The 20,260-nt window shown below is 48.2% G+C and overlaps 1 protein-coding gene across 1 annotated transcript; it reads left to right on the top strand.

Moving 5' to 3' along the window:
• Positions 1-749: 749 nt before the first annotated feature.
• LOC121664696 (tetraspanin-36-like) lies at positions 750-19,327 on the top strand. Its single transcript, XM_042028168.1, has 7 exons — positions 750-867; positions 13,640-13,831; positions 14,803-14,877; positions 15,319-15,414; positions 16,031-16,183; positions 17,118-17,201; positions 18,019-19,327. The coding sequence occupies exons 1-7, from the start codon at positions 808-810 to the stop codon at positions 18,103-18,105; spliced, it is 747 nt and encodes a 248-aa protein (XP_041884102.1). The 5' UTR covers positions 750-807; the 3' UTR covers positions 18,106-19,327.
• Positions 19,328-20,260: the final 933 nt, after the last annotated feature.

Here is a 20,260-nt window from a genome sequence, read left to right as displayed (position 1 = left end):
GTGTCCTGTCCCTCCATGCCTTGGCCCCAGTCCCTCTGCAGCTCTCCTGGAGCCCCTTTAGGCGCTGCCAGGGGCTCTGAGCTCTCCCTGGAGCCTTCTCTTGTGCAGCTGAACACCCCCAGCTGTCCCAGGCTGGCTGCAGAGCAGAGGGGCTCCAGCCCTGGAGCATCTCGGTGGCCTCCTCTGGACTGGCTGCAGCAGCTCCAGGTCCTTGTGCTGTTGTTCCCCAGGGCTGGGGCAGCTCTGCAGGTGGGGTCTCCCCTGAGCGGGGCAGAGGGGCAGAATCCCCCTGCCCTGCTGCCCACGCTGGGGATCGGCCCAGGGCATCGACTCCAGTGTTAATCCAGCACTGAGCCACGTATTCCCACCGATCCATGTATTCCTGCTGTTCATGGAGCATGTGATTGAAAGGCTTCAGACAGACCAAACCAGACAGGCTGGGGAGGGCTGGATGAAGGGAGACGGCTGTGGGTTAGCAGTCCTGGAAGGCAAATCTGGCTAAACCTTCGTGCTGCAGTCAGAGCCTTTCAGGAGGCTTAGTTTAACTTCGCTGAAAACTTGCAGAAGTTTAGGGGAAAAAAAAAAACCAACAAAACTAAAAACCAAAACCAAACCACGCAGAAGTCAACAATCATTTGCTTTGACATTTCTTCCCGGCACTCCCCACCCCCTTCTTGGAAATCCGCCTGGTTGGCCACGGGGAAACGCGTCCCGTGGGTGGGCAGGGCAGGGCAGGGGCGGGCCGGGGGCGGCCCCACGGGGAACCCACGGCCGGTGCGGTGACACGGCCCCAGAGCTGCTGCCGACATGGACTGCGGAGTCATCACCTCCAAGACCGTGCTGCTGCTGCTGAGCCTCACCTTCTGGGTACCGGGGCTGCGGGGTGTCCCGCGGGGGGTGGCGGGGCTCTGGCAGGGGGACACGCTGCTGTGGGACATGCCGCTGGTCCCGGGTGTCCTTCCCACGGCGAGCCGGGCATTGAGCTTAGCTGTGTGCGGGTGACTCGTGCATTTCTGTAGCGACCCCTAATTACGTATTTTTAAAGAACGAGGAGATTTAGGGGCTTAAGTTTCTAAGAAATAGGGTCAGAGCTTGTTATTTTTGTTGGGTTTTTTTTTTCTTTGTGGCTTGTTTTTAAGGTACCCTGTTTTTTAGTATTCTTTTTAGTTAAAGTAGGCTGCAGCCTCGTTTTGTGATCGGAAGCCGCATGGCGAGGGCATGGTAGAAGGACTCTGCTCCACTTTTGGGGCGAGGAATCTTTGGGGAGGAAAACAGCTGAGAACACTGTTCCAGCTGTGTCCTTGGCACAGTTACGGCCTTCCAAATCACTTCCTCAATAACTATGTACAAGCAAGTGAAAAAATGAGGGTGGTTTGTATACTTTTTAGCCTAACGCCTGTTGTTTTGAGGGTGTCGGCATCGGGAGCTCGTGGCGTGGCTGGGCTGCCTTGTGACAGTGGGGCCCAGGGCTCATGGCTGTTCAGAAGAGCTGGGGATTATTCTGGTGACCAGGCTTGGGCATTTCCCCTGCGTATGTGGAAGTTTGGAAAACCCCCACCTCCGTGGACAGCCCTGGGAGTTACGTGCCGCTGTTGAGGAAGGGCCCCTGTCAAGCCTCGTGTGTGTGTCAGTGCCGTGGTTTGGGGGTTCACAGCTGCTTTGTAGCATCTGAGTGTTTTCCAGACAGGGTTTTGCCAGGGATGCTTCCAACCTGCTGGCGACAGTGAGGGCCTGGAGCTGCTCGGCCCCGGTTGGGGCTCAGCATAGCAGCGCGCCTTGCTCTGGGTGTAACGGGGGAGGCTGCTGAGGGCTCTTCCCAAAGAGAAGAATCAGAGTTTTCCCAAAGAGAGAAGCTACGTGGGGAGAGAAAAAATAAAGCAAAAGAAGGAATACTGCTTGAATTAATCCCTGGGGCCTCGTGGGGTGTGGTGCCGTTTTGTGAAAACATGACTTGCTGCTGGCTGTGGTGAGGAGTGCGTCCCCTCCGTCTTGTGCCTCCTTTGTGGAGTCTCGGCACAATTTATTGCTGCATGTGCTCCATGTAACTCCTGAGCCACTGGAACAAATGGAGCTGCAGGCCAAGTCACTGCTCCACACCAGATAGCACGATCTCAAAGTGTTTGCTTGGTTTGTGGTGATTAGTTTTTTGAAGTAGCCGCAGAGAAACATTGCAGCATCCCAGTGTTTGTATGTGGAAAGCCCCTGAGCCTCAGATCAGGTGTAGCTCAGGCTAGCATCGTTGCTTGGCTTTTTAAAAATGAAACAACAGCTTCATGTCCTCCTGGAAATGTCTCTAGTGCCTTTTCTTCTGCTGTAGGGGAACTCTCTCATTGTGATAGATCATCTGCATCCATGGACTGTCAGTAACTATCCTTCTGCATGTCTGTGGCCTCTGAATTTGGGGTGACCCAGACCGGCCGTTTGGGTTGTTTTTTATCCTAGTAAGAGCAGTGCAGTGCAGTACCTGTGGCATTCAGATGCTGCTGCCACCATTATGTGTGGTAATCACATTCCAGCAGCAGAACTGCAGAACCTGGAATTCTGGTTTTAGGAGGGTGGAGATGGAGGGACCGATTCTTTTGTGCTCCTTCAGAACATTTCTAACAGTTAGGGCTCTGTAAGTGCACGGCTCTAGATGATTGTGAAAACACAGGATTTGCAAAGAACATTAGGGCCTTTCTCCAAGGAGTAATTCATGTCCAGACGTTGCATGCTGCAGATCTTTCCCAGCTTGGAAGTGATTATGGAAAATAATTCACCACCTGCGTAGTCAGCAGATGGTGCAGATGTGATTCTTTGACAGAAGTTATTACTTAAGAATATCCTAAAAAGGCAAAAAATCCTCTTTTGGATTTCTGATTGTTATCATGCAGAGTGAAGAAAGTCAGATCTTGCAGGATGACAAATCGGGGCTTCCTAAATGAGGTGAAAAGACAGCTTTTCTCCAAAGCACCAGGCTCAGCATCGTATGTGCGGGTCGTTCTTCTGGTGGGGGATCTATGCATAACTCCCCCAAAAAAGTCAGTAATTAAAGATTTTTAATTGTACAATTACCACAGATGGTGCTTCAAGCTGTGGGAGTTCTTCCCACCTCGGTTCTGCCCTTTAGCACCTACTAATTAGGTGCGAGTGTGTGGTTGTTTTGGTGAGTGGGTATTGGCCTGCTCTAGGTGAAGACTGGGGAGGCAGGTTTATCTCATGGGACCTAAAAGAGGGAGAGGGAAGGTCAGACCAGACCATGATGTTCTTGGTAATGTCTTTTGAGGGGAGTGGGCTGGGTGGGATGTGGTGATGCTCTTTCTGAAGGAGAGAGGTGAAATGCTGGGATTCACCTGCTGGTCTAAGGGAAGAAACTGAGAATCTTAAAATTAGACAGAAGCTTCGTGCTCCAATGTTTCTGTATAAAGTGCAGTAAACACCTTCCCAGGTTGCTTTTAACCTCAAAGCATCCAGCACCTTGCCCCTGCTCGCCTTCCGCTTCGTTGTCACTAAACAGGCCTCTGCCTTCAGAGGGGGTTTGGCATCCACTGGTGGTCCTGCGGTCTAGGAACTGGATTTCAGTCATCCTTGTAGGTCCCCTCCAACTCAAGATACTCTTAATTCACCACCCAAGGGCTACCTTAGGTGTTTCTGCAGTGAAAATCCTGTTGGCCCAGATTTCCCATTCACTTTTAAGCAGAGGTGCGTGCTTCTCCAGGCTTGCTTCACTAGGCCAGCAGCAGGGAGGAGCATAAGGGTAAGTTACTGCATGGGGGGCTTTAGCAGGACCAGGGGATTTGAGAGCAGCATTTGATCTGCTGACAAGAAGGGCAGGAGCAGCACTGATCCCTGGCAAGATGTGCTCTCTCTACCTGCCAGCAGTGAAGCCGGGCTTGTATTTCCCAGCTGATTCCCTCTGCCCCCACACGCAGCAGGGTGCTCCGGAGCTGATTACAGGCTGTTCATTGACTCTTCAGAAGACCCAGCTGGGTTTTGCAGCCCTGATACCAGGAGGTGTGAGCTGCAGTTTCTGTACTGGGATTTAACTGCACAGAAGACCCAGAATCCCAGAATGAAAGGGACCCTTAAGAGTCATTAATCCCACCCCCTGCCATGGGCAGGGACACCTTCCACTGTCCCAGGCTGCTCCAAGCCCCAATGTCCAGCCTGGCCTTGGACACTGCCAGGGATCCAGGGGCAGCTACAGCTGCTCTGGGCACCCTGGGCCAGGGCTGTACCCCTCTGACAGGGAGGAGTCCAGATGGCTGCGAAAGTCATTCATTGACTGGAGAATAGAGAGGGGCTTTGCCTTCTCACTGAGTCCTTGTGGAGAATGTCTCAGTGCTTCAAAGCTTGTCTTTCCCCGTTTCCCTTCTCCACCTTCCCTGACACACTACATCAGGTAGTTTTTGCAAATATTTTTGGATTTGCGACCTGTGAATTTCCAAGAAGCATGAATCAAATGCATTTCAGGGCATTAGTAGCATAGAATAATCATGAAATCCCAGAAAGGTTTGGGTTGGAGGGAACCTTAAGAGTCAACCAGTTCCAGCCCCCTCCCATAGGCAGGAACACCTTCCACTAGACCAGGTTGCTCAAGGAATCATAATATTGCTGTGGTTCACTTTAAATAATTTGTAGTAATTTGGAGGTATAAACTTACCCACAAGAAAAATTCCTTTATGTATAAATAATTTGAAATCACTCATGCCAGTGATGGGTAGTCTGGGAATGCTTACTCTGAAGCCTCAGTCAGAGAGAAATCTGGATAATTTAAAAAAAAAAAAATTAAAAAACCCAGTGAGAAGGGAAATTCTTAATAATTTTTAATGAACAGTGTAGCGAATAGCAAAGATTATGTTGAAGATTATTTGAGCTAGAAACACCTTCCTTTGAAGGGTGGCGGTATTCTCCAAGGAGTCATTAGAGAGGTCTGGGTGTTTGTGGCCTGTTTCTCACCTTTCTTGCCTCTTTTCTTAGGCAAAGCCTGCCTGTAGCTGCCTGCTTTACAGGAGAGTGGGAGACAGGCAGCTCTGCCGGGTGCTCATGCTCTGCATGATCCTGACAGGGAGATGGGAGAGCTGTGGAAGCTCTCCCCTCTACAGGGGAACAATGCCCCGGGGTCGCCTGACTCACAGTACTGTCCGAAAAAGCTGCTTAACCAAGAGCTGTATTGATTTTATTTTCTTTTAACACATCCAGCAAGTGAAAATGGGGTCATTCATCCACTCCTGGGAGGGCTCAGGACCAGACTTCAGTCCAGACTCCTTGTTTCTGCTCCTCTGATGGAACTGATGGGGGGCAACGAGGAAGGGAGGTCTGGGGCACATCTTGACCCAGCATAAGGAGTGTTGGGTGGAGAGGGGAAAGTGGTGGGTTTGTTTTGGGTTGGAACTAGGGTGATTTTTAAGGTCCCTTCCAACCCCAGCCATTCTGTGATTCTGTGATTTGTAACTCGTTTCTGAATGGTGAGAGAAGAGCAGCCACATGAGGCAGAGTGGTCACAGGATGGGGCTGGGCACTTTGGTGTGATCCTCTTGAGTATGCCTTCCGAAGGGTGAAGTTCCTCCTTGTTTAAAACTATTCTGCCCAAAATCAGGAAGCAGAACTGAACTGATGTCCAGGAAAATGGGCTTTGCTGTATTGTGCAGGGGCCTCACGGGCTGCATTAAAATGAAGATGCTGGTGCTGTGTGGTCAGCACAGGGGAAGTGTTGGGACAGTGATGGGGATTCGGGGGAACAGGCTGAGTCAGACTGTCCCCAGCGGTCCCTGTGGCTATGAATGGACCCGCTGGATGGCCGGGCTGTGTATCCATCCCTAAAGGCACTTTGATCTCTTCAAAAGTCTCGCAGTGTGCAGGTCTCCAAATCCAGAGGTCTGATGTTGACAGGCTGGGAGTGATCAGCCTGGAGAGGAGGAAGTTGTGTGGAGACCATGTGACAGCCTTCCAGTGTCTGACAGGGGCTACGAGGAAACCAGAGAGGGATTCTTCGTCAGGAGCTGTAGTGACGGGAGAAGGGGAATGGCTTCACACTGAAAAGAGAGGCAATTTAGGGTAGATACTGGAAGGAATTGTTCCTGTGAGTTTGTTGAGGCCCTGGCACAGCTGTGGCTGCCCCTGGATCCCTGGAGTGCCCAAGGCTCTGGATGGGGCTTGGAGCAGGCTGGGATAGTGGAAGGTGTCCCTGCCCATGGCAGGGAGTAGAGTTTGATGAGGTTTACAGATCTTTCCAGCACAAACCGTTCTGGATTTCTGTGATTCCGTGTTGTGGAAGTGCATCTGGTAATTACAACTGCTTGAGTGGTCCTATTTTGTTACCTGTTTAGCAAGATTTAGGATTAGCTCTTCTGTGATTTAGGTGCACCTTGGTCTGGTGCAGGGACTTGGTCTGGTGTCTGAGCCTGGAACAGCTGATTGAGAAATTGGGGTGGTTCCAAAGGCAAATATTGAACTACAGGGTGTTTTGTGTCCTAACAGGCTGCTCAGATCCAAAACAGCCTGGCACTGGCTGATAAATCAATCCATGCTCAGCTGAAGTTACGTTCACTGCAAGCTCATGCCCTGCAGTCTGTGTATTTAGAATACAAGTGAAAATGGGAGTTCTGCTTTCTCCTCCTCGTGGTCCTGTTGCCTCAGAGGTGCACAGAGTTCTGTGATTGTGATTAACAGCAGCACCCTGGCCCCAAGGCAGGGGTTTAAGCATTAGAAGTTGTAGGAATTGGGGCAGGATTCCTTGCTTTGCACTGCATCCCACCATTTATGCTCTGTGGGGTATGTGCTGGCTTTTAGGGATGGGAAAATAACCTTGGAATTAGGCTTGGGGAACAGAAGAAGACGTGCTAAAACAACTCTTTAGGCGAACATTTACATAATATAACTTGAAAACAAGCCCACTACACCCAGAATCCCCTCTGAGTGTGTGTTTTTGCAGCATGTAAAAACTGCAAGAAAACGTTTGTTTAGGTTTGGGTTTTTTTTCCTCCTGAAACAGAGACATAGGTTTTCAGAGCCTTTTGGCAGCTGCTCATTGTTTTCATTTGAGAAAGGAAAGGAAAAAGCAAGCGCTTCCAACCATACCCAGCAAGCAGCCCTGAGGTGTGTTTAGAAGGCAGGCTGAAACATGCCCTGCAGTTGTACATCACAGCTGAATATTTAGGTGTAACATACTTTGAAGAGTCTGCTGTAGCTTGGTGTAAGTTGGCTCAGAACAGATGTCTTGGTTCTGTCCCACCTGTGTAGCTCACGTGAGGAAACTGTGATTTGAAGGTTTTAGTTTGGTGGTAGTAACTGGCATGAGATCAGCAGGAATTCTCTCCTGGGGCTGTTGGTGCTGCTGGAATCAAGGGCTGTCTGGTAGGAGCTCACACCTCTGGTGCTATTTGCTCCAGTCCAAAGCCAGCTTGCTGAGTTCAGTATTTTTTTATTATTTTGTAAATCAGTGCTTTCATGACGCAAGGATCTGAGGGAACACAGCAAGTTTGTGTACTACCAGGAGACCCCGTCCTGCCCCAGCCCTGGGGAACAACAGCACAAGGACCTGGAGCTGCTGCAGCCAGTCCAGAGGAGGCCACCGAGATGCTCCAGGGCTGGAGCCCCTCTGCTCTGCAGCCAGCCTGGGACAGCTGGGGGTGTTCAGCTGCACAAGAGAAGGCTCCAGGGAGAGCTCAGAGCCCCTGGCAGGGCCTGAAGGGGCTCCAGGAGAGCTGCAGAGGGACTGGGGACAAGGCCTGGAGGGACAGGACCCAGGGAATGGCTTCCCGGTGCCAGAGGGCAGGGCTGGATGGGATATTGGGAAGGAATTGCTGTCTGTGAGGGTGGGCAGGCCCTGGCACAGGGTGCTCAGAGAAGCAGCTTTGCTTGCTCCTCTCTGACTGTGGCTGCCCAGGTGATGCTGTTTGAGCTCTCCTCAGTGGTGCCCAGTGGCAGGACCAGTGAGCACAAGCTGAAGCACAGGATGGTCCCTCTGAACATCAGAAACCCTTTTTCACTGTGAGAGTGACCAAGCACTGTCCTGGAGGAAACCTGAGAACACAAATGTGGCCATACTTGATTTATCTTTGGAGAAATTAATAGCATAAGCAGGGTAGGAAATGGTAACTGGAGCCAGGAGGTCCCTTCCAGCTGGCAGAGTTTTAAACCCAGGATGGGAAAAGGGAGAGAAAATTGTGCACGTGGGATGGGAGGTGCTGAGCTGGGGTCACTCTCATTGCTGGGAGAAACCAGCTTTGCCTCGGGCCAAGGGAGACCCTCAGAGCTGGTGAGTGCCTGGTCCATGTAGGCTAAGGGGAGTTTTAAACTGGTTAAAATGAGCATTAAGTGAGGAAGGCTTTCTCAAGAGTGCTCAGTGCCTTTCTTTTCCCATGAAGTCACTAGGAAACCTGTTGTCTCCGTAGGAATGGAGTAGTGCAGCAGCCAGGGAAGACTTGAAACTCTGGTAGTGAATGGGAAGAATAAATCTTGTAGTACAATAAATCAGCAAGGGAGCCAGAAAGTGATTCCTCTTGCCATGCAAGCTGGCTGTTGGGTAATAAAATACAGTATTTATGGAGGAAATGTGCAAAACCTTTCGAGCAGAGGATTTACCTGTCAAGGTAAATCAAAACCACTTCTTGTACACAGAAAAAAAAACCCAACAAAGAACAAACAAAGATATGGAGTATCTTCTGTGTTAAGGAGAGGATGAGCAGCTGTAACTGCGACCAGTGTTGCTGGGGGCTGATTCTAGATATGGGGGACATGGGGGCAGCACAGGAGTAATAATTGTAATTGGGAAAGTAATAATTGAAGGTGACATGTCCCACTCTGTCCTGTGGCAGATTGAAACTACTGAGAAGGTGATAGCATCCCAGTGAACACAGGTGTTGGATGGGAAGGCAAAACACCAGCATCGGGTGTTACATTGGGTGAGGTGCCCTGACTGTGCAAAGACACTGGTGAAAAAAGTGGGATTTGAGCCTTAGAATTAACTCAGGCAGCTCTGTGAGCTGGCTGTCTAATGACAAATTGGGTGGGAGTTGTTCAGAAAAGGTTTGTGTGGATATTCATAGTTCTTCCAGTATGTATTTGCAGTAGTTTGCTGCAGAAGACAACTGCTCTTACTGTGTCAGGAAAAATGGTATTGTTTATCTTACCTGTCTTTGCCCATAAAAAGTTAATGATAGGGTACAAAGTCCAGCCAGCCTGAGTTTTTTGTGCTGTGATGGGTATTAGTGCTGGCCCTGGGAAAGCCCCATTTGACAAAGGAGAAATGTCTTTGAGTCTCATAGCTTCCATTTTTTACTGAATAGAGGCTGCATCGTGCTGGACACATGGGGTGAATTTGGAATTCACCCTGTTCTTAAGCTTCTCCTTTTAACAGTACAGCTTTGTTACTCTGTATTTTTAATTGCCCAGCCTCTTGAAAAGGAAATCTTACACCCGTTTACAGTAACAGACCGAGTCATAGAATTGACACTCTGAAATGGGAGGATGCTGGGAGAAACCTTTTAAAAACTACCCCAAAACCTCCAACCAGCAGACACTGCCATATAATTTCATAGTTGATAGTTTGGCTCCTTTGCTGTACCTTATGTGGGTTTGGCAGGGGACAAAGAAGCCTGTGCTGATAACTGCAAACGAACACAAACCTCTGTTCTCAGCCATCACATAAGGCTGGCTTATGAAAACAGAGAAGTAAAGGTGGAAAAGCACCTGTTCTGCCTCAGCGATAGGAAAAAAAAAATATAGATAGATATAAATAAAAAATTTGCATCTAGTTCAGAACAGTGATAGAGGAAGCTTTAAGCAGCCCCTTCTATGGCTGTGATGCTGATTAGGTGGCGTGAAGTATCTGCATGGCTGTAAGCCTCCCGAAAAGGGCAGGGGCTTATGGTCACCAGTGTGTAAAAACTGTGGAACACAAAGTAAAAGGCTTGCTGTATTTTAAAATATACATAAAATTAGTGTTAGAACAGCTGTCCTGTTGTGCATCAGTGAGACAGCCCAGGCTTCTGTTCCACGGGCAGGATTGAATATTCAGGGTGCTGTGTGTGCGTTACGCGACGGAGAGAGTCCCCCCTTGTTGTGTATGTACTGTGTGCACCTGCTCCCCTGGCTCAGCTGGCTCAGCTAAACGTGGAAGAGCTTGGTGAGCCCAGGCCCTGCCCAAACCTCAGCCTGGGAAAATCTGGTGTCTGTCACAGCTTGGCTGTCTTCTCACTCAGCCCCAAGGAGTTCACTTTTCACGCTCAAGTAGTTTCTCTGCTTTCTGTCAAGGGCGTGGGATTTGAAAAGTTGAGTGATTCTGGCCTTAGGTCCTTGAAGGGTGCGAGGTGTGTTGGGTGAGGCAGCAGAGGTGGCTGCAGCTCTGTTGCCCAGCCGTGAAAAGGGGTTTTCTTGCAAAATTCCCTTTTGCCTCATCTCGTCATCTTGTCTTAAGGAAGTCATCAGCATTGTAAAGAAACACCAGCAGTTTCCTGGAGCCCTGGTGAGTCAGCTAGAGCTGCCTGGGGAGAACAGGGTCAGGTGTGGGTGTTGTGCTTGCCGTTGGTGGCCCAGGGGAGGTGGTTCTGCCATATGGCTGCCTGTGCTGGGGTTTGTGCCAGCTGCACTGAGCCAGCGCTCACCCCTGCACTGCGTGAGCCTGATGGGCATGACTTGGCTGACAGTAAGCTGCCAAGCAGGACACTGACAGAAAGTGTGAAGAACAATAACCATTTGTAGTGTGAATTTCTTGGCATAATCCTAACATCCTTGTATTTAATTTACATGGGTTTGAGAAGGTGGTTGACTAATTGTGAAAAACGAGGTATTTGATCTATTCCCCCTCAAAAGTAATCGCTCAAACTGGCCTTTGTGAGATTGTTTTTTTCTTGAGATCCAACAGAAACCTAATCAGACATACTTTGAGATCCAACTTTTGCAATGCAAAGGACTGGTACTTCTAGAGAAGTACATCTTAGTATATCTTCATCTCAGATCTAGGAGTGGACTGTAGGTTTTGTATTGTTGGGGTGAAAAAATCCTTCCACCAGATTTAGAATTTGCTTTAAATTCTGGAAAGGTGTAAGAGAAGAGTTCTGATTTAAAAATATTCTGAAATACTTTTCATCTTTGCTTTCAAAACTTGCCTCTGGGACTCACCTGCAAAAACAAATCAGGGAAGAGATCATTAGCTGTGATGCCTTCTGTTCCTGAGTGACCCTGCTCTTCAGGATTCTTCCCACTGAATTAAAAACCATGGGTGAAGTGCAGCATCTGTTTGTGGGGAAAAATGCCATCTTCCTTTAAGCCAGATCTTTTCCCAAAGACTTCTGGGTTTGTATGAGTAATGAGTATTTTGGACCAAACCACTACACTTCATTACACTTCCTTTTTCTGCTTGGAAGCAGAAGTTTGGAAATTTTAATAGACTTCTTGCTGGTTGTGTTTTGTCTCTTACTGTAAGCGAGGCAATCCCGAGTATTGCAGTAAAACCCTCTGTGAAAGTGCTTTACATTTGATGTCCTTGAACTTAACACTGGACCTTCTGGTTTTGTCTTGCTATTGTGGAGCTTTGCTGGCCCTGGCTTTAGGGGCCTTCTGTGAATTGGCTTCATCATTTATTTATTTTTTCTTAATTTGTGGCAGCCTTTTACTTGCAGCAAGGTTTTTGTTAGCTCCCCCCAGACAGCTGGTCTTAAGCTTCCTGTGCTGCTTCCTTTGCACTGTGTGTTGAACATGCTGGAAATGGATGGAAAATGCAGTATGGATGAAAAATGAAGAGTGTTTTTCCACCATGGTGGAGAGTGACATTGGACACACACTGGAGTGGACAGGACACAGGGAATGGCTTCCCACTGCTGGAGGGCAGAGTGAGATGGGATATTGGGAAGGAATTGTTCCCTGTGATGGTGGTGAGGCCCTGGCAGAACTTTGCTTGGCTCTCCATGACTGTCCTTGCCCAGATGATGCTATTTCAGAACAGAGAATAGGTGGACAGACACATGCATCCAGCCTTCCAGGCCAGAAATACAGGATAAACTTTTTGAGTCATGCACCTTCATTCCTTTTTTGCAACTGAAGGCAAAGGAGGATGGAGGTGGGACATCCCCACCTCCACCTTTAGTGCTGCTGCCATTCCAAGGACTTTTCCTGTCCTACTTTCAGTTCAGGAACATATGTTGGAGGAGAAGGTAGGGTTGCTCCTCCTCAAAACCCCACTCCAGTGGTGAAGTGAGAAGGCAGTGGTGCCCTTTGAGATAAAGTGGTCTCATCCTTTCCCTGCATGCCTAACAAGGGGTGGCAGGAAAAAGCCACGCTCACCCTGTACCTGCAGAGAGGGGAAATAGGAAAGAGATTTTCCTTAATGAGAGGAAAAATGAAAGGAAGCTTTAGGAAATGCTTTAATTACTAGCACTATCTGAAAACCCAGTGCCTGTGGAGAGGAAAAACAAACAACCTGTTGAGAACTGGTGATCCTATTCCTTTTCCTGATACCCCACTTTGAAGAGGACCTGCTGTATCTGAGCCCCAGCACAGCAGAATCTTGTGTGGCATATGCTAAATGTCTCTGGCTTCCTCACTTGGTGCTTCTGACCCCAGTAATTCTGAGGTACAGACAGCATCCAGGAATGCAAGATTATGGGACGGGAGCTGTCTGAAACAAAGGATGTTCCTGCACTTGGAGGTAATTGCAGGGCAGGCAGCAGACCTGGCTGGAGGGGAAAGAGCCAAACAAGGTAAAGGAATTAGCAAGTCCTAGCTCCAGCATGAGGAGTGTTTGATTTAATTAAAACATACAGTGCTGGGGAAGTAATGAACTGCTCCAGGCTGCCTGATGAAATCCTGCTGTGACCTGCTCAGAACAAACCGGCTGGTTTCCCTCAAGTTTCCAGAATGTGAATACAGAGGGTGTTTCATTTTACTTGTGCTGCAAGATTACAAAGGGTGGGTGAGCCATCCTGAGTCTTGAGAGAGTTTTTTTATGCCATCGGTGAGGTTTGGCAGGGCATGGCTGAGTCTTTTGGTGGTGTTTCCAGGGCTGTACCCAGTCCAGTGGATAAAAGCCTTTGGTCTCCAGGACAACTGTCACTGGTGCATTGTACGTTGGCCTCAATCGGCAAAACATCCTTCTGGGAGAGAGATTATTTTAGATTATAAATAGATTATTGCAGAAATCGGTTTCCTCCAGGAAAAGGAGGGACTCTGTTTTGCTTAGACTAGGTACATTTGTGCCTGCCTTAGTGGTTAACGCTGTTGTGAGAGTGCAACGGATGAGTTTTTTCTCAAAAAAAAAAAAAAAAAAAAAAAAAAGCCCCAAACCAACAACTCGTCCCTGTGGTGATCTGATTCCTGCAAATGCAGCCTTGGGTGGGATGTAGGTGATCCTGGGTAGGCAGTGTGAGCTTGGCATTCTGCGGAGACACTGATGTAGATCTATAGACTCCAGCCTTTCAGCTCGGCTCCACTGGTGCCTTATTAGCAGGGGAGTGATCAAGTGAATTCTGTCTTCTCTGTGTTCAAGTTTGAATGCGCAGCTGGATTAGGTAATAGTTTCAGATGCAGCATGTTTTTCTTCTATCTCTTTGCACACTGTAGCCATTATTTCCAAAACCACTATTAGAAAACAATCCACGATTAGTTTCCAGGTCAGAGGCTTAATAAATAACTGCTAATCACTTTCCTTACTGCATTTCAGGCGGCAGCTGCAGGCCTCAGCTATGTTGGGGCGTACGTCATCAACACCTACAAGAGCTACGACAGCTTTCTGCAGGACAAGTACGCCCTGCTGCCGGCCGTGATCATCATTTGCGTGGCCGTGGTGATGTTCATCATCGGGCTGATCGGCTGCTGTGCCACCTTCCGCGAGTCTCGGGTCGGCCTGGGGCTGGTGAGTGGCACGTCCGTGTGCATCGTCTGCCTCCCCCTGGCAGGGAAGGTGCTAGGCTGGACCTCGGGGGTGTGAAACAGAAAGTAAAAGGTCATTGTGATACACACTGCTGAAGCACTGCTGGTTCGTTCGAGTCATGTACTGCTGTGGTGCTCTGGTTCATGGTGAGTGAGCCGCAGGCTGGATTGTCAGTGGCACTGCCTTGTGCAAACACCCCCTGCTATCGACAGTCTCATGCTCTGCCTCACCTGGCTTGATGAAGGTGAGTGTGGGAAGCAGCAAGTTTTGAGGAGTGAGGTGGTGAAGGAACAGGAGGAAATACAAGTTTCTAAGCAAGCAAACCAGATGTATATCTGTTTTTCTGCTGACTTCAGTCCTCTGACTGCTGAAAGCATGCCTCGACTTCTCATAGAATTATTTTTAAAAATCCAGAAAGGTTCACTTAGAGTAACTTCATGCCCCAAGTCATGCCCTGACAGCAATGTGAGCTCCACAAGCAGTGCACAATGTACCTAACTTAGCTGCTGGTTTATGTGTGCACTCTCCCCTTTGACATCCACCTTGTGAAGTGTTTCATAGGCTCTTCACACAGGTCATGTCGTGGCAGTGTTCAGGATCAGGCACGAGCCTATGGAGCCACAGTCATTGTCCCAGCCATGAGCAGTAATTCCAGAAAGGTTTGGGTTGGAAGGGACTTTAAAGCTCATCTGATTCCAACTCCTTTTCCATGGGGACGGACAGCTTCCACTAGACCAGGTTGCTCCAAACCATGTCCAACCTGGCCATGAACAGTTCCAGGGGTGAGGCACCCACAGCTTCTTCTGTTCTAAATTGTTCTGGGAACTATTTTGATAGGAGAGGCAATAGGAGGTAATGATCATTTACTGATGTAAATGTAGGTGAAGTGTATTGTGCAATTGAATTCAAATACTGTGGGATTCTCTCTTACAGTCTCTCTCTTTTATTTTCAGTTCTTGGCCATTATCCTGGTTATCTTCATTGCAGAAGTGTCCGCTTTTGTACTGGGATTTGTTTACAGGGAAAAGGTAAGCAAAGAATTGGTATCTGTGTCCCAACCTAAAAGTAAAGAATATATCTCACATTTTTTGATCATTCCAATTTATCTGGGTTTTTTTTTACTTCATCCCCTGTCCTGCAACCTGCAGAGCAAATGGGAAAGGGTATGTCTTTGTTGGGAACACAGTGAATACATAAAGTGCCTGGCAGGCATCACAACAGTCTCTGAGTTGAATTAAACAGTTGTTGATGCTCCCAAAGGAGGGCTTTTCCATCAGGGGAGGCAAGCTTCTACCCAGGAACGTGATTCCAGTTAAACGCAACCTGAATTTTGTGTGATTTTGATTTTTTAAAACTTTTTTATCCCCCCTCCCACATAGTTGGGATACAGATACTTCGCAGTTTCCACCAGATAAAATTTTCAGCTCTCACATTAAAACCATCTGCATTGTTTTTCCCTATCTAAACAGGTAAAAACTGATGTGCAAAGTACGATGCGCTCAGTCTTTGAGAAGTATGATGGGAAAAACTCAGAGTCTAAAGTTGTGGATTACTTGCAAGAACAGGTAACAAAATATTTAAGCATTGTTTGGAAAAGAACAATTGGGTCCTAAACAAGGAATTTAGGCTGGGAAAGGAGGGAAAGGGATGAGTGGGGCTGTATCCTGGAACCTGGCTCTGGGTTTAGCATCTGATTCTCCAAGGCAGCTGAGGGTGCGCCGTACTTTGCAGAGCTGGTGTGTTCAGGCTCCAAGTGTGAAGTTCATGTAGTGAGGGATCTGGTTAATAGGAGTGACATTTGCATCAGAGCAAACAAGTACATATGAATAATTGCTGCTGGGAACACTGCACCATAAAATAGCGAGATGATGGAAGACTCTACCCTGCAACTTGTCACCTTCATATTGGAGCTTTCACGGAGAATAAACTAAGAAGGGTGTAATAATGTGTGAAGGAGGTTGATTTATTACATCTGTGATTGTTTTCCTGAAGCACCGCTGCTTGTAAATCTGCTGCAAACTAGTGGGACCTCTGTCCCACTATGCCTAAGAGAGGTTTAACTCAGCATGAGCATTCGCATACATGAACATGTATAATATCTATACATATTATGTAACTAGTAATACATAAATATTATATTATGTAACAGTAACCGCTGTGTAACTGTCCTGTGTTTGGTAGCTTCTCTGCTGCGGGGTAAAGAACTACAGTGACTGGACGACCACCCAGTGGTTTAATTCCACTGGGAACAACAGTGTTCCCCTCAGCTGCTGCCAGCAAGAGGTGAAGAACTGTACAGGGCATCTGGATCAGCCACAGAAACTCAACACACGGGTGAGGATGAGGGGCTTGGTTTCACAGCTGGGCTGTGTTCATTTCCAGCCAGGTGGAACTGTGGACGGAAGCACGTCTGGCAGAGTTTAGGGATATGCCCATAGCTGTAGCTGTTTAAACAGATGTGGAGCAGGGAAGACTCATGTAGGATTGATCATGCTGAATCTGGAGGATGAAGATGGTCCAAGCGCTGGAGCCCCTCTGCTCTGGAGCCAGGCTGGGAGAGCTGGGGGTGTTCACCGGCAGAACACTCTAGGGAGACCTCAGAGCCACTGGCAGTGCCTAAAGGCTGCCTGTAAGGAAGATGAGGTCAAACATTTTAGCAGGGTCTGTTGCAACAGTACAAGGGGTGATGGTTTTAAGCTAAAAGAAGGTCAGTGTAGATCAGATACGAGGATGGTGAGACCCAGGCACAGGTTGCCCACAGGAGCTGTGGCTGCCCATCCCTGGAAGCGTTCAAAACCAGGCTGGACAGGGCTTGGAGCAACCTGGGATGGTGGAAGGTGTCCCTGCGTATGGCAGGTGGTGGAACTGAATGATCTTTCAAGTCCCTTCCAACCCAAACCATTCTGTGATTCTATTAACTCCATACCAGGTTCTCCAGTCTGGGGCATAAGCCCCTAAGTTGACTTTTATAGATACCATTGATGGCCTTCCGGCTCTGAGTTTTGGCACTTAGTTTAAGCGACCTGAGCTAGAGGAAACTCAGACACAGCAAATGTCAGTGAGTTGCAGTTTGTCAGTGCCTCTCCTCATGCAGGAGGAAATAAGCCATCAGGTCTGGAAGCCAAGAATTGAGTTCCTCAGGTCTGCAGTGCTGGTTAGACAGGCCTTACCAGGGCCTGCTTCCTTGGGAGATTTGAGGAGAAATAATAAAAACTTTCAGCTGGGTGAACACCTTTTAGCATGTTTTTACCCCTCTCTTTCTTGGCAGGGCTGTGCACAGGGGCTGGAGGCTGGGCTGCAGAGCGTCATTGGCTATGCCATGCTTGTGATCCTGGGGTTTGCCATCGTAAAGGTAAAATGCTCCTGTCTCTTCCCTCATGAAAATAGTACTGTTTGCCCTTGGATCCTGGGTCTTTTTCCTCTTCACTGTCCTATTTCCTACAGCTTTCTTCTGCCTCTGAAGTAGACTCAGTCCTATGTTCCTCACTGGTGTTTTTCCAACTGTCTCCATTTCATCTGCTTAACGATGATGGGAGGGATTCAAAAGATAGTAGGGGATTTGGGATGGAAATTCAAAGGGGAATCCATTTTGTCTTAGAGTCACAGAATCCCAGGATGGTTTGGGTGGGAAGGGAGCTTAAAGCTCATCCCTACCCACCCCCTGCCATGGGCAGGGACACCTGCCACTGTCCCAGGCTGTTCCAAGCCCCATCCAGCCTGGCCTTGGACACTGCCAGGGATCCAGGGGCAGCCACAGCTGCTCTGGGCACCCTGGGCCAGGGCCTGCCCACCCTCACAGACAGCAATTCCTTCCCAATATCCCATCCAGCCCTGCCCTCTGGCACTGGGAAGCCATCCCTATCACTCCTTGTTCAAAGGCATGCTTAAATATTTTGGAGAACTCATTCCAGAATAATCCCAGCTTTTCACTGAAATTCTCCCCATGGCAAGATAACTAGTAATTAATACAAATTTATTAATTAATGGGACAAACCAGAGAGGAGACACTCAGGCTGGAACTATTACTGGGAATTGGTATGCAAAAATAACAGACGTATTTTAAGTGAGTTTTTTTCATGCGATGAAGTCATCTGATATGTAGGTGTTTAGTGTGATGGCTTACAGAAATCCAGCAGGACTAAGTCTCTTGTGCACTCCCTCTCTTCCAGTTCTTCGGCATGCTGAGTGTCTGTGTGCTTACTTGCAAGAAAGAAGAAAGTGGGTATCAGCCTCTTTACTCAGGGGTGTTTGCTTAATAAACTGAGAAGAACAATCTTGCTTCCTGATGATGCAATTGACTTGTGACCATACCACAGCTTTCTGAAACGTTATGCTAAGTTTGGACTTGTGACTTCAGGTAGCACTGGGTGGTGTAGTACGCTCCAGAAAGAAACTTTCTTCTGCCCTTCTTTCCTCTGCCCCAAATACACACAGCAGAAACTTTATTTTTTAATCAATAAACTGGTGGAGGCCGCAGGAGGGGTTTCAGTTGTCTGCACAAACCTCATGACGTGGTTTAAACAGCAAAAGAAACTTCTGAATGCCAGGTTTAAGTATTTTTCATAGGCACGGGGATCTGTAGTATGTTTTTGCTATATCTGATTGTGCAGTTTGGGGGTTTTTCCCCCTTCTTTCTTACAGCTGTATGTTGCAATTCTGTTTACAGAATTACAGAATTGCAGCGGTTGTTAGTGCAAGACAACCCCATGTTTAAAGTCTGGGACAAGCATTTGTGTGGCTGTTTGGAGAAGCTAGCAGACATGAAAAAGCCCAGGTTTTGAGCTTTTGGGCTCAAAACTCTCTCTCTTTGATTTGTTTTTAATCTCTTAATTATTGACATTAAATGCTCCTTATGAAGCAGCGCTTTTGAACATTTTCTTTCTCCTTTTTCTATGGTTTGCCTTGGGGAATTAGTGCCACATTTCCACCCTCATTGTGTTTTCTCTGTGAAAACCTTAAAAATACGCATTCTAATACAAAGCAATTTCAATAACCTGCTGTAGCATGGCTTTCACACATTTTCTGTTCTCCTTAATTCTGCTGGACACAGTCACTTACTCCTTAGATTGCATCCCTGCTTTAACACAGTCCTTCTTTAACTCATTTGTATGTTAATCTGTTTATAAGCTCTTCAGGATTTTGGGGATAGAGAACGGAGAGAACTGTGAGCTTTTATGTACCAGGGAATTGTGGAAAAGCAGCAGAGATTCTGCTCATTCCTTCCTTGGAGAGATAAACAGCCTGTCCTTAACAAATTAAACCTTTATATTTGTAGCTAATTAGAGAAAAAATTAGTTTGCGGTCAGTGTAAGCTGTTTAATTATCCCCATACCTACCCCAAGAGAAAAAGGAAAGCAACTAGTGACAAAGTCCTCTAGGAGACACACCAGCATGACCATGTGTACGTTGAAAACGGAATTTTTATTGAGAGCTTTGTCTTCTGTTAAATGCTGAAATAAACTGAATTTATACAACCAAGTAATAAGTGGTGTGGCGGTTCTTGGTCGGTGCTATCACAATTCCGTGAGGGGAGTAAAGCCCTCAGGGGTAGAACCGGAGCGGGCGCCTGTCGGCGCTGTCTCAGAGATCCCGCCCGGCTGCCCTCAGCGATCCTGCCTTCCCTTCCCGCTGCCTTCAGCGATCCCTGCTCCCTTCTCACCCGGCTTCCCCCAGCAATTCCGTCGTCCGCCCTTCCTTCCCGCTCCCGTCAGCGATCTCGCTTCCCTTCGCGCCCGGCTCTCCTCAGAGCTCCCGCCTTCCCTTCCCGCCCGGCTCCCTGTCCGCGCCCCTCAGAAATCCCGCTTCCTTCCCGCCCTGCTCCGCTCAGCGATCCCGCCTTCCGCCCTTCCTTCCCGCTCTCCACCGCGATCCCGCCTTCCTTCCCCGCTCCTGCCCTTTCTGCGCCGCTTCCCTCAGCACTCCCCCACCTTCCGCCCTTCCCCGCTCCCCTCAGCGTTCCTGTCTTTCCCCTCCTCACCCTCCCGCTGTCCTTGATGTCAGTTTTTTCCTCGCCTTTCAAAGTGTAATTTATATGAAATTACTTGTACAAGAGGAGTTTGCTTAGTAAAGGAAAAAAGCTGTTTCAAGCCATGCGTTAAGATTACATCACCCAAATAAATGTGTATAACGTGGGCGGAGACTACACAGTAAGCGGGCGTGTTCATGTGAATTTTACTGTATAACAGATGTAACTTTATACCCCTTGACGGGTTGATTAGTGGGAACGTCCCCCTTGCACGCTGTGCTGAATAAACAATGTCTCCTTTCTAAGGTAAAATCTGTGTCAACAGAGCTCCTAAAAACGAGACCACCCTCCGCGCTCCCGCCCTTCGCTCTCGCTCCCCTCAGAGTTCCCGCCTTCCGCTCTTCCTTCCCACTCCCTCCATACTCACAGAATTACAAGGTTGGAAA

This window comes from Corvus kubaryi, unplaced genomic scaffold, assembly GCF_017639235.1.
Source record: "Corvus kubaryi isolate FWS band 111438036 unplaced genomic scaffold, C.kubaryi_AGA036_p1.0 37308, whole genome shotgun sequence".
NCBI classification, from domain to species: Eukaryota; Metazoa; Chordata; class Aves; order Passeriformes; family Corvidae; genus Corvus; species Corvus kubaryi.
The sequence above is the reverse complement of the archived record's forward strand: the minus strand, read 5'-3'. Positions and strand labels throughout refer to the sequence as shown.

What these genes read in the sequence shown, in the direction of transcription:
- LOC121664696 (XM_042028168.1), top strand. Translation starts at nt 808, where the DNA reads ATGGACTGCGGAGTCATCACCTCCAAGACCGTGCTGCTGCTGCTGAGC. An exon ending in TGGATTACTTGCAAGAACAG is followed by an intron (nt 15,415 to 16,030) that starts GTAACAAAATAT and finishes TGTGTTTGGTAG; the next exon opens with CTTCTCTGCTGCGGGGTAAA. An exon ending in TGGGGTTTGCCATCGTAAAG is followed by an intron (nt 17,202 to 18,018) that starts GTAAAATGCTCC and finishes CCTCTCTTCCAG; the next exon opens with TTCTTCGGCATGCTGAGTGT.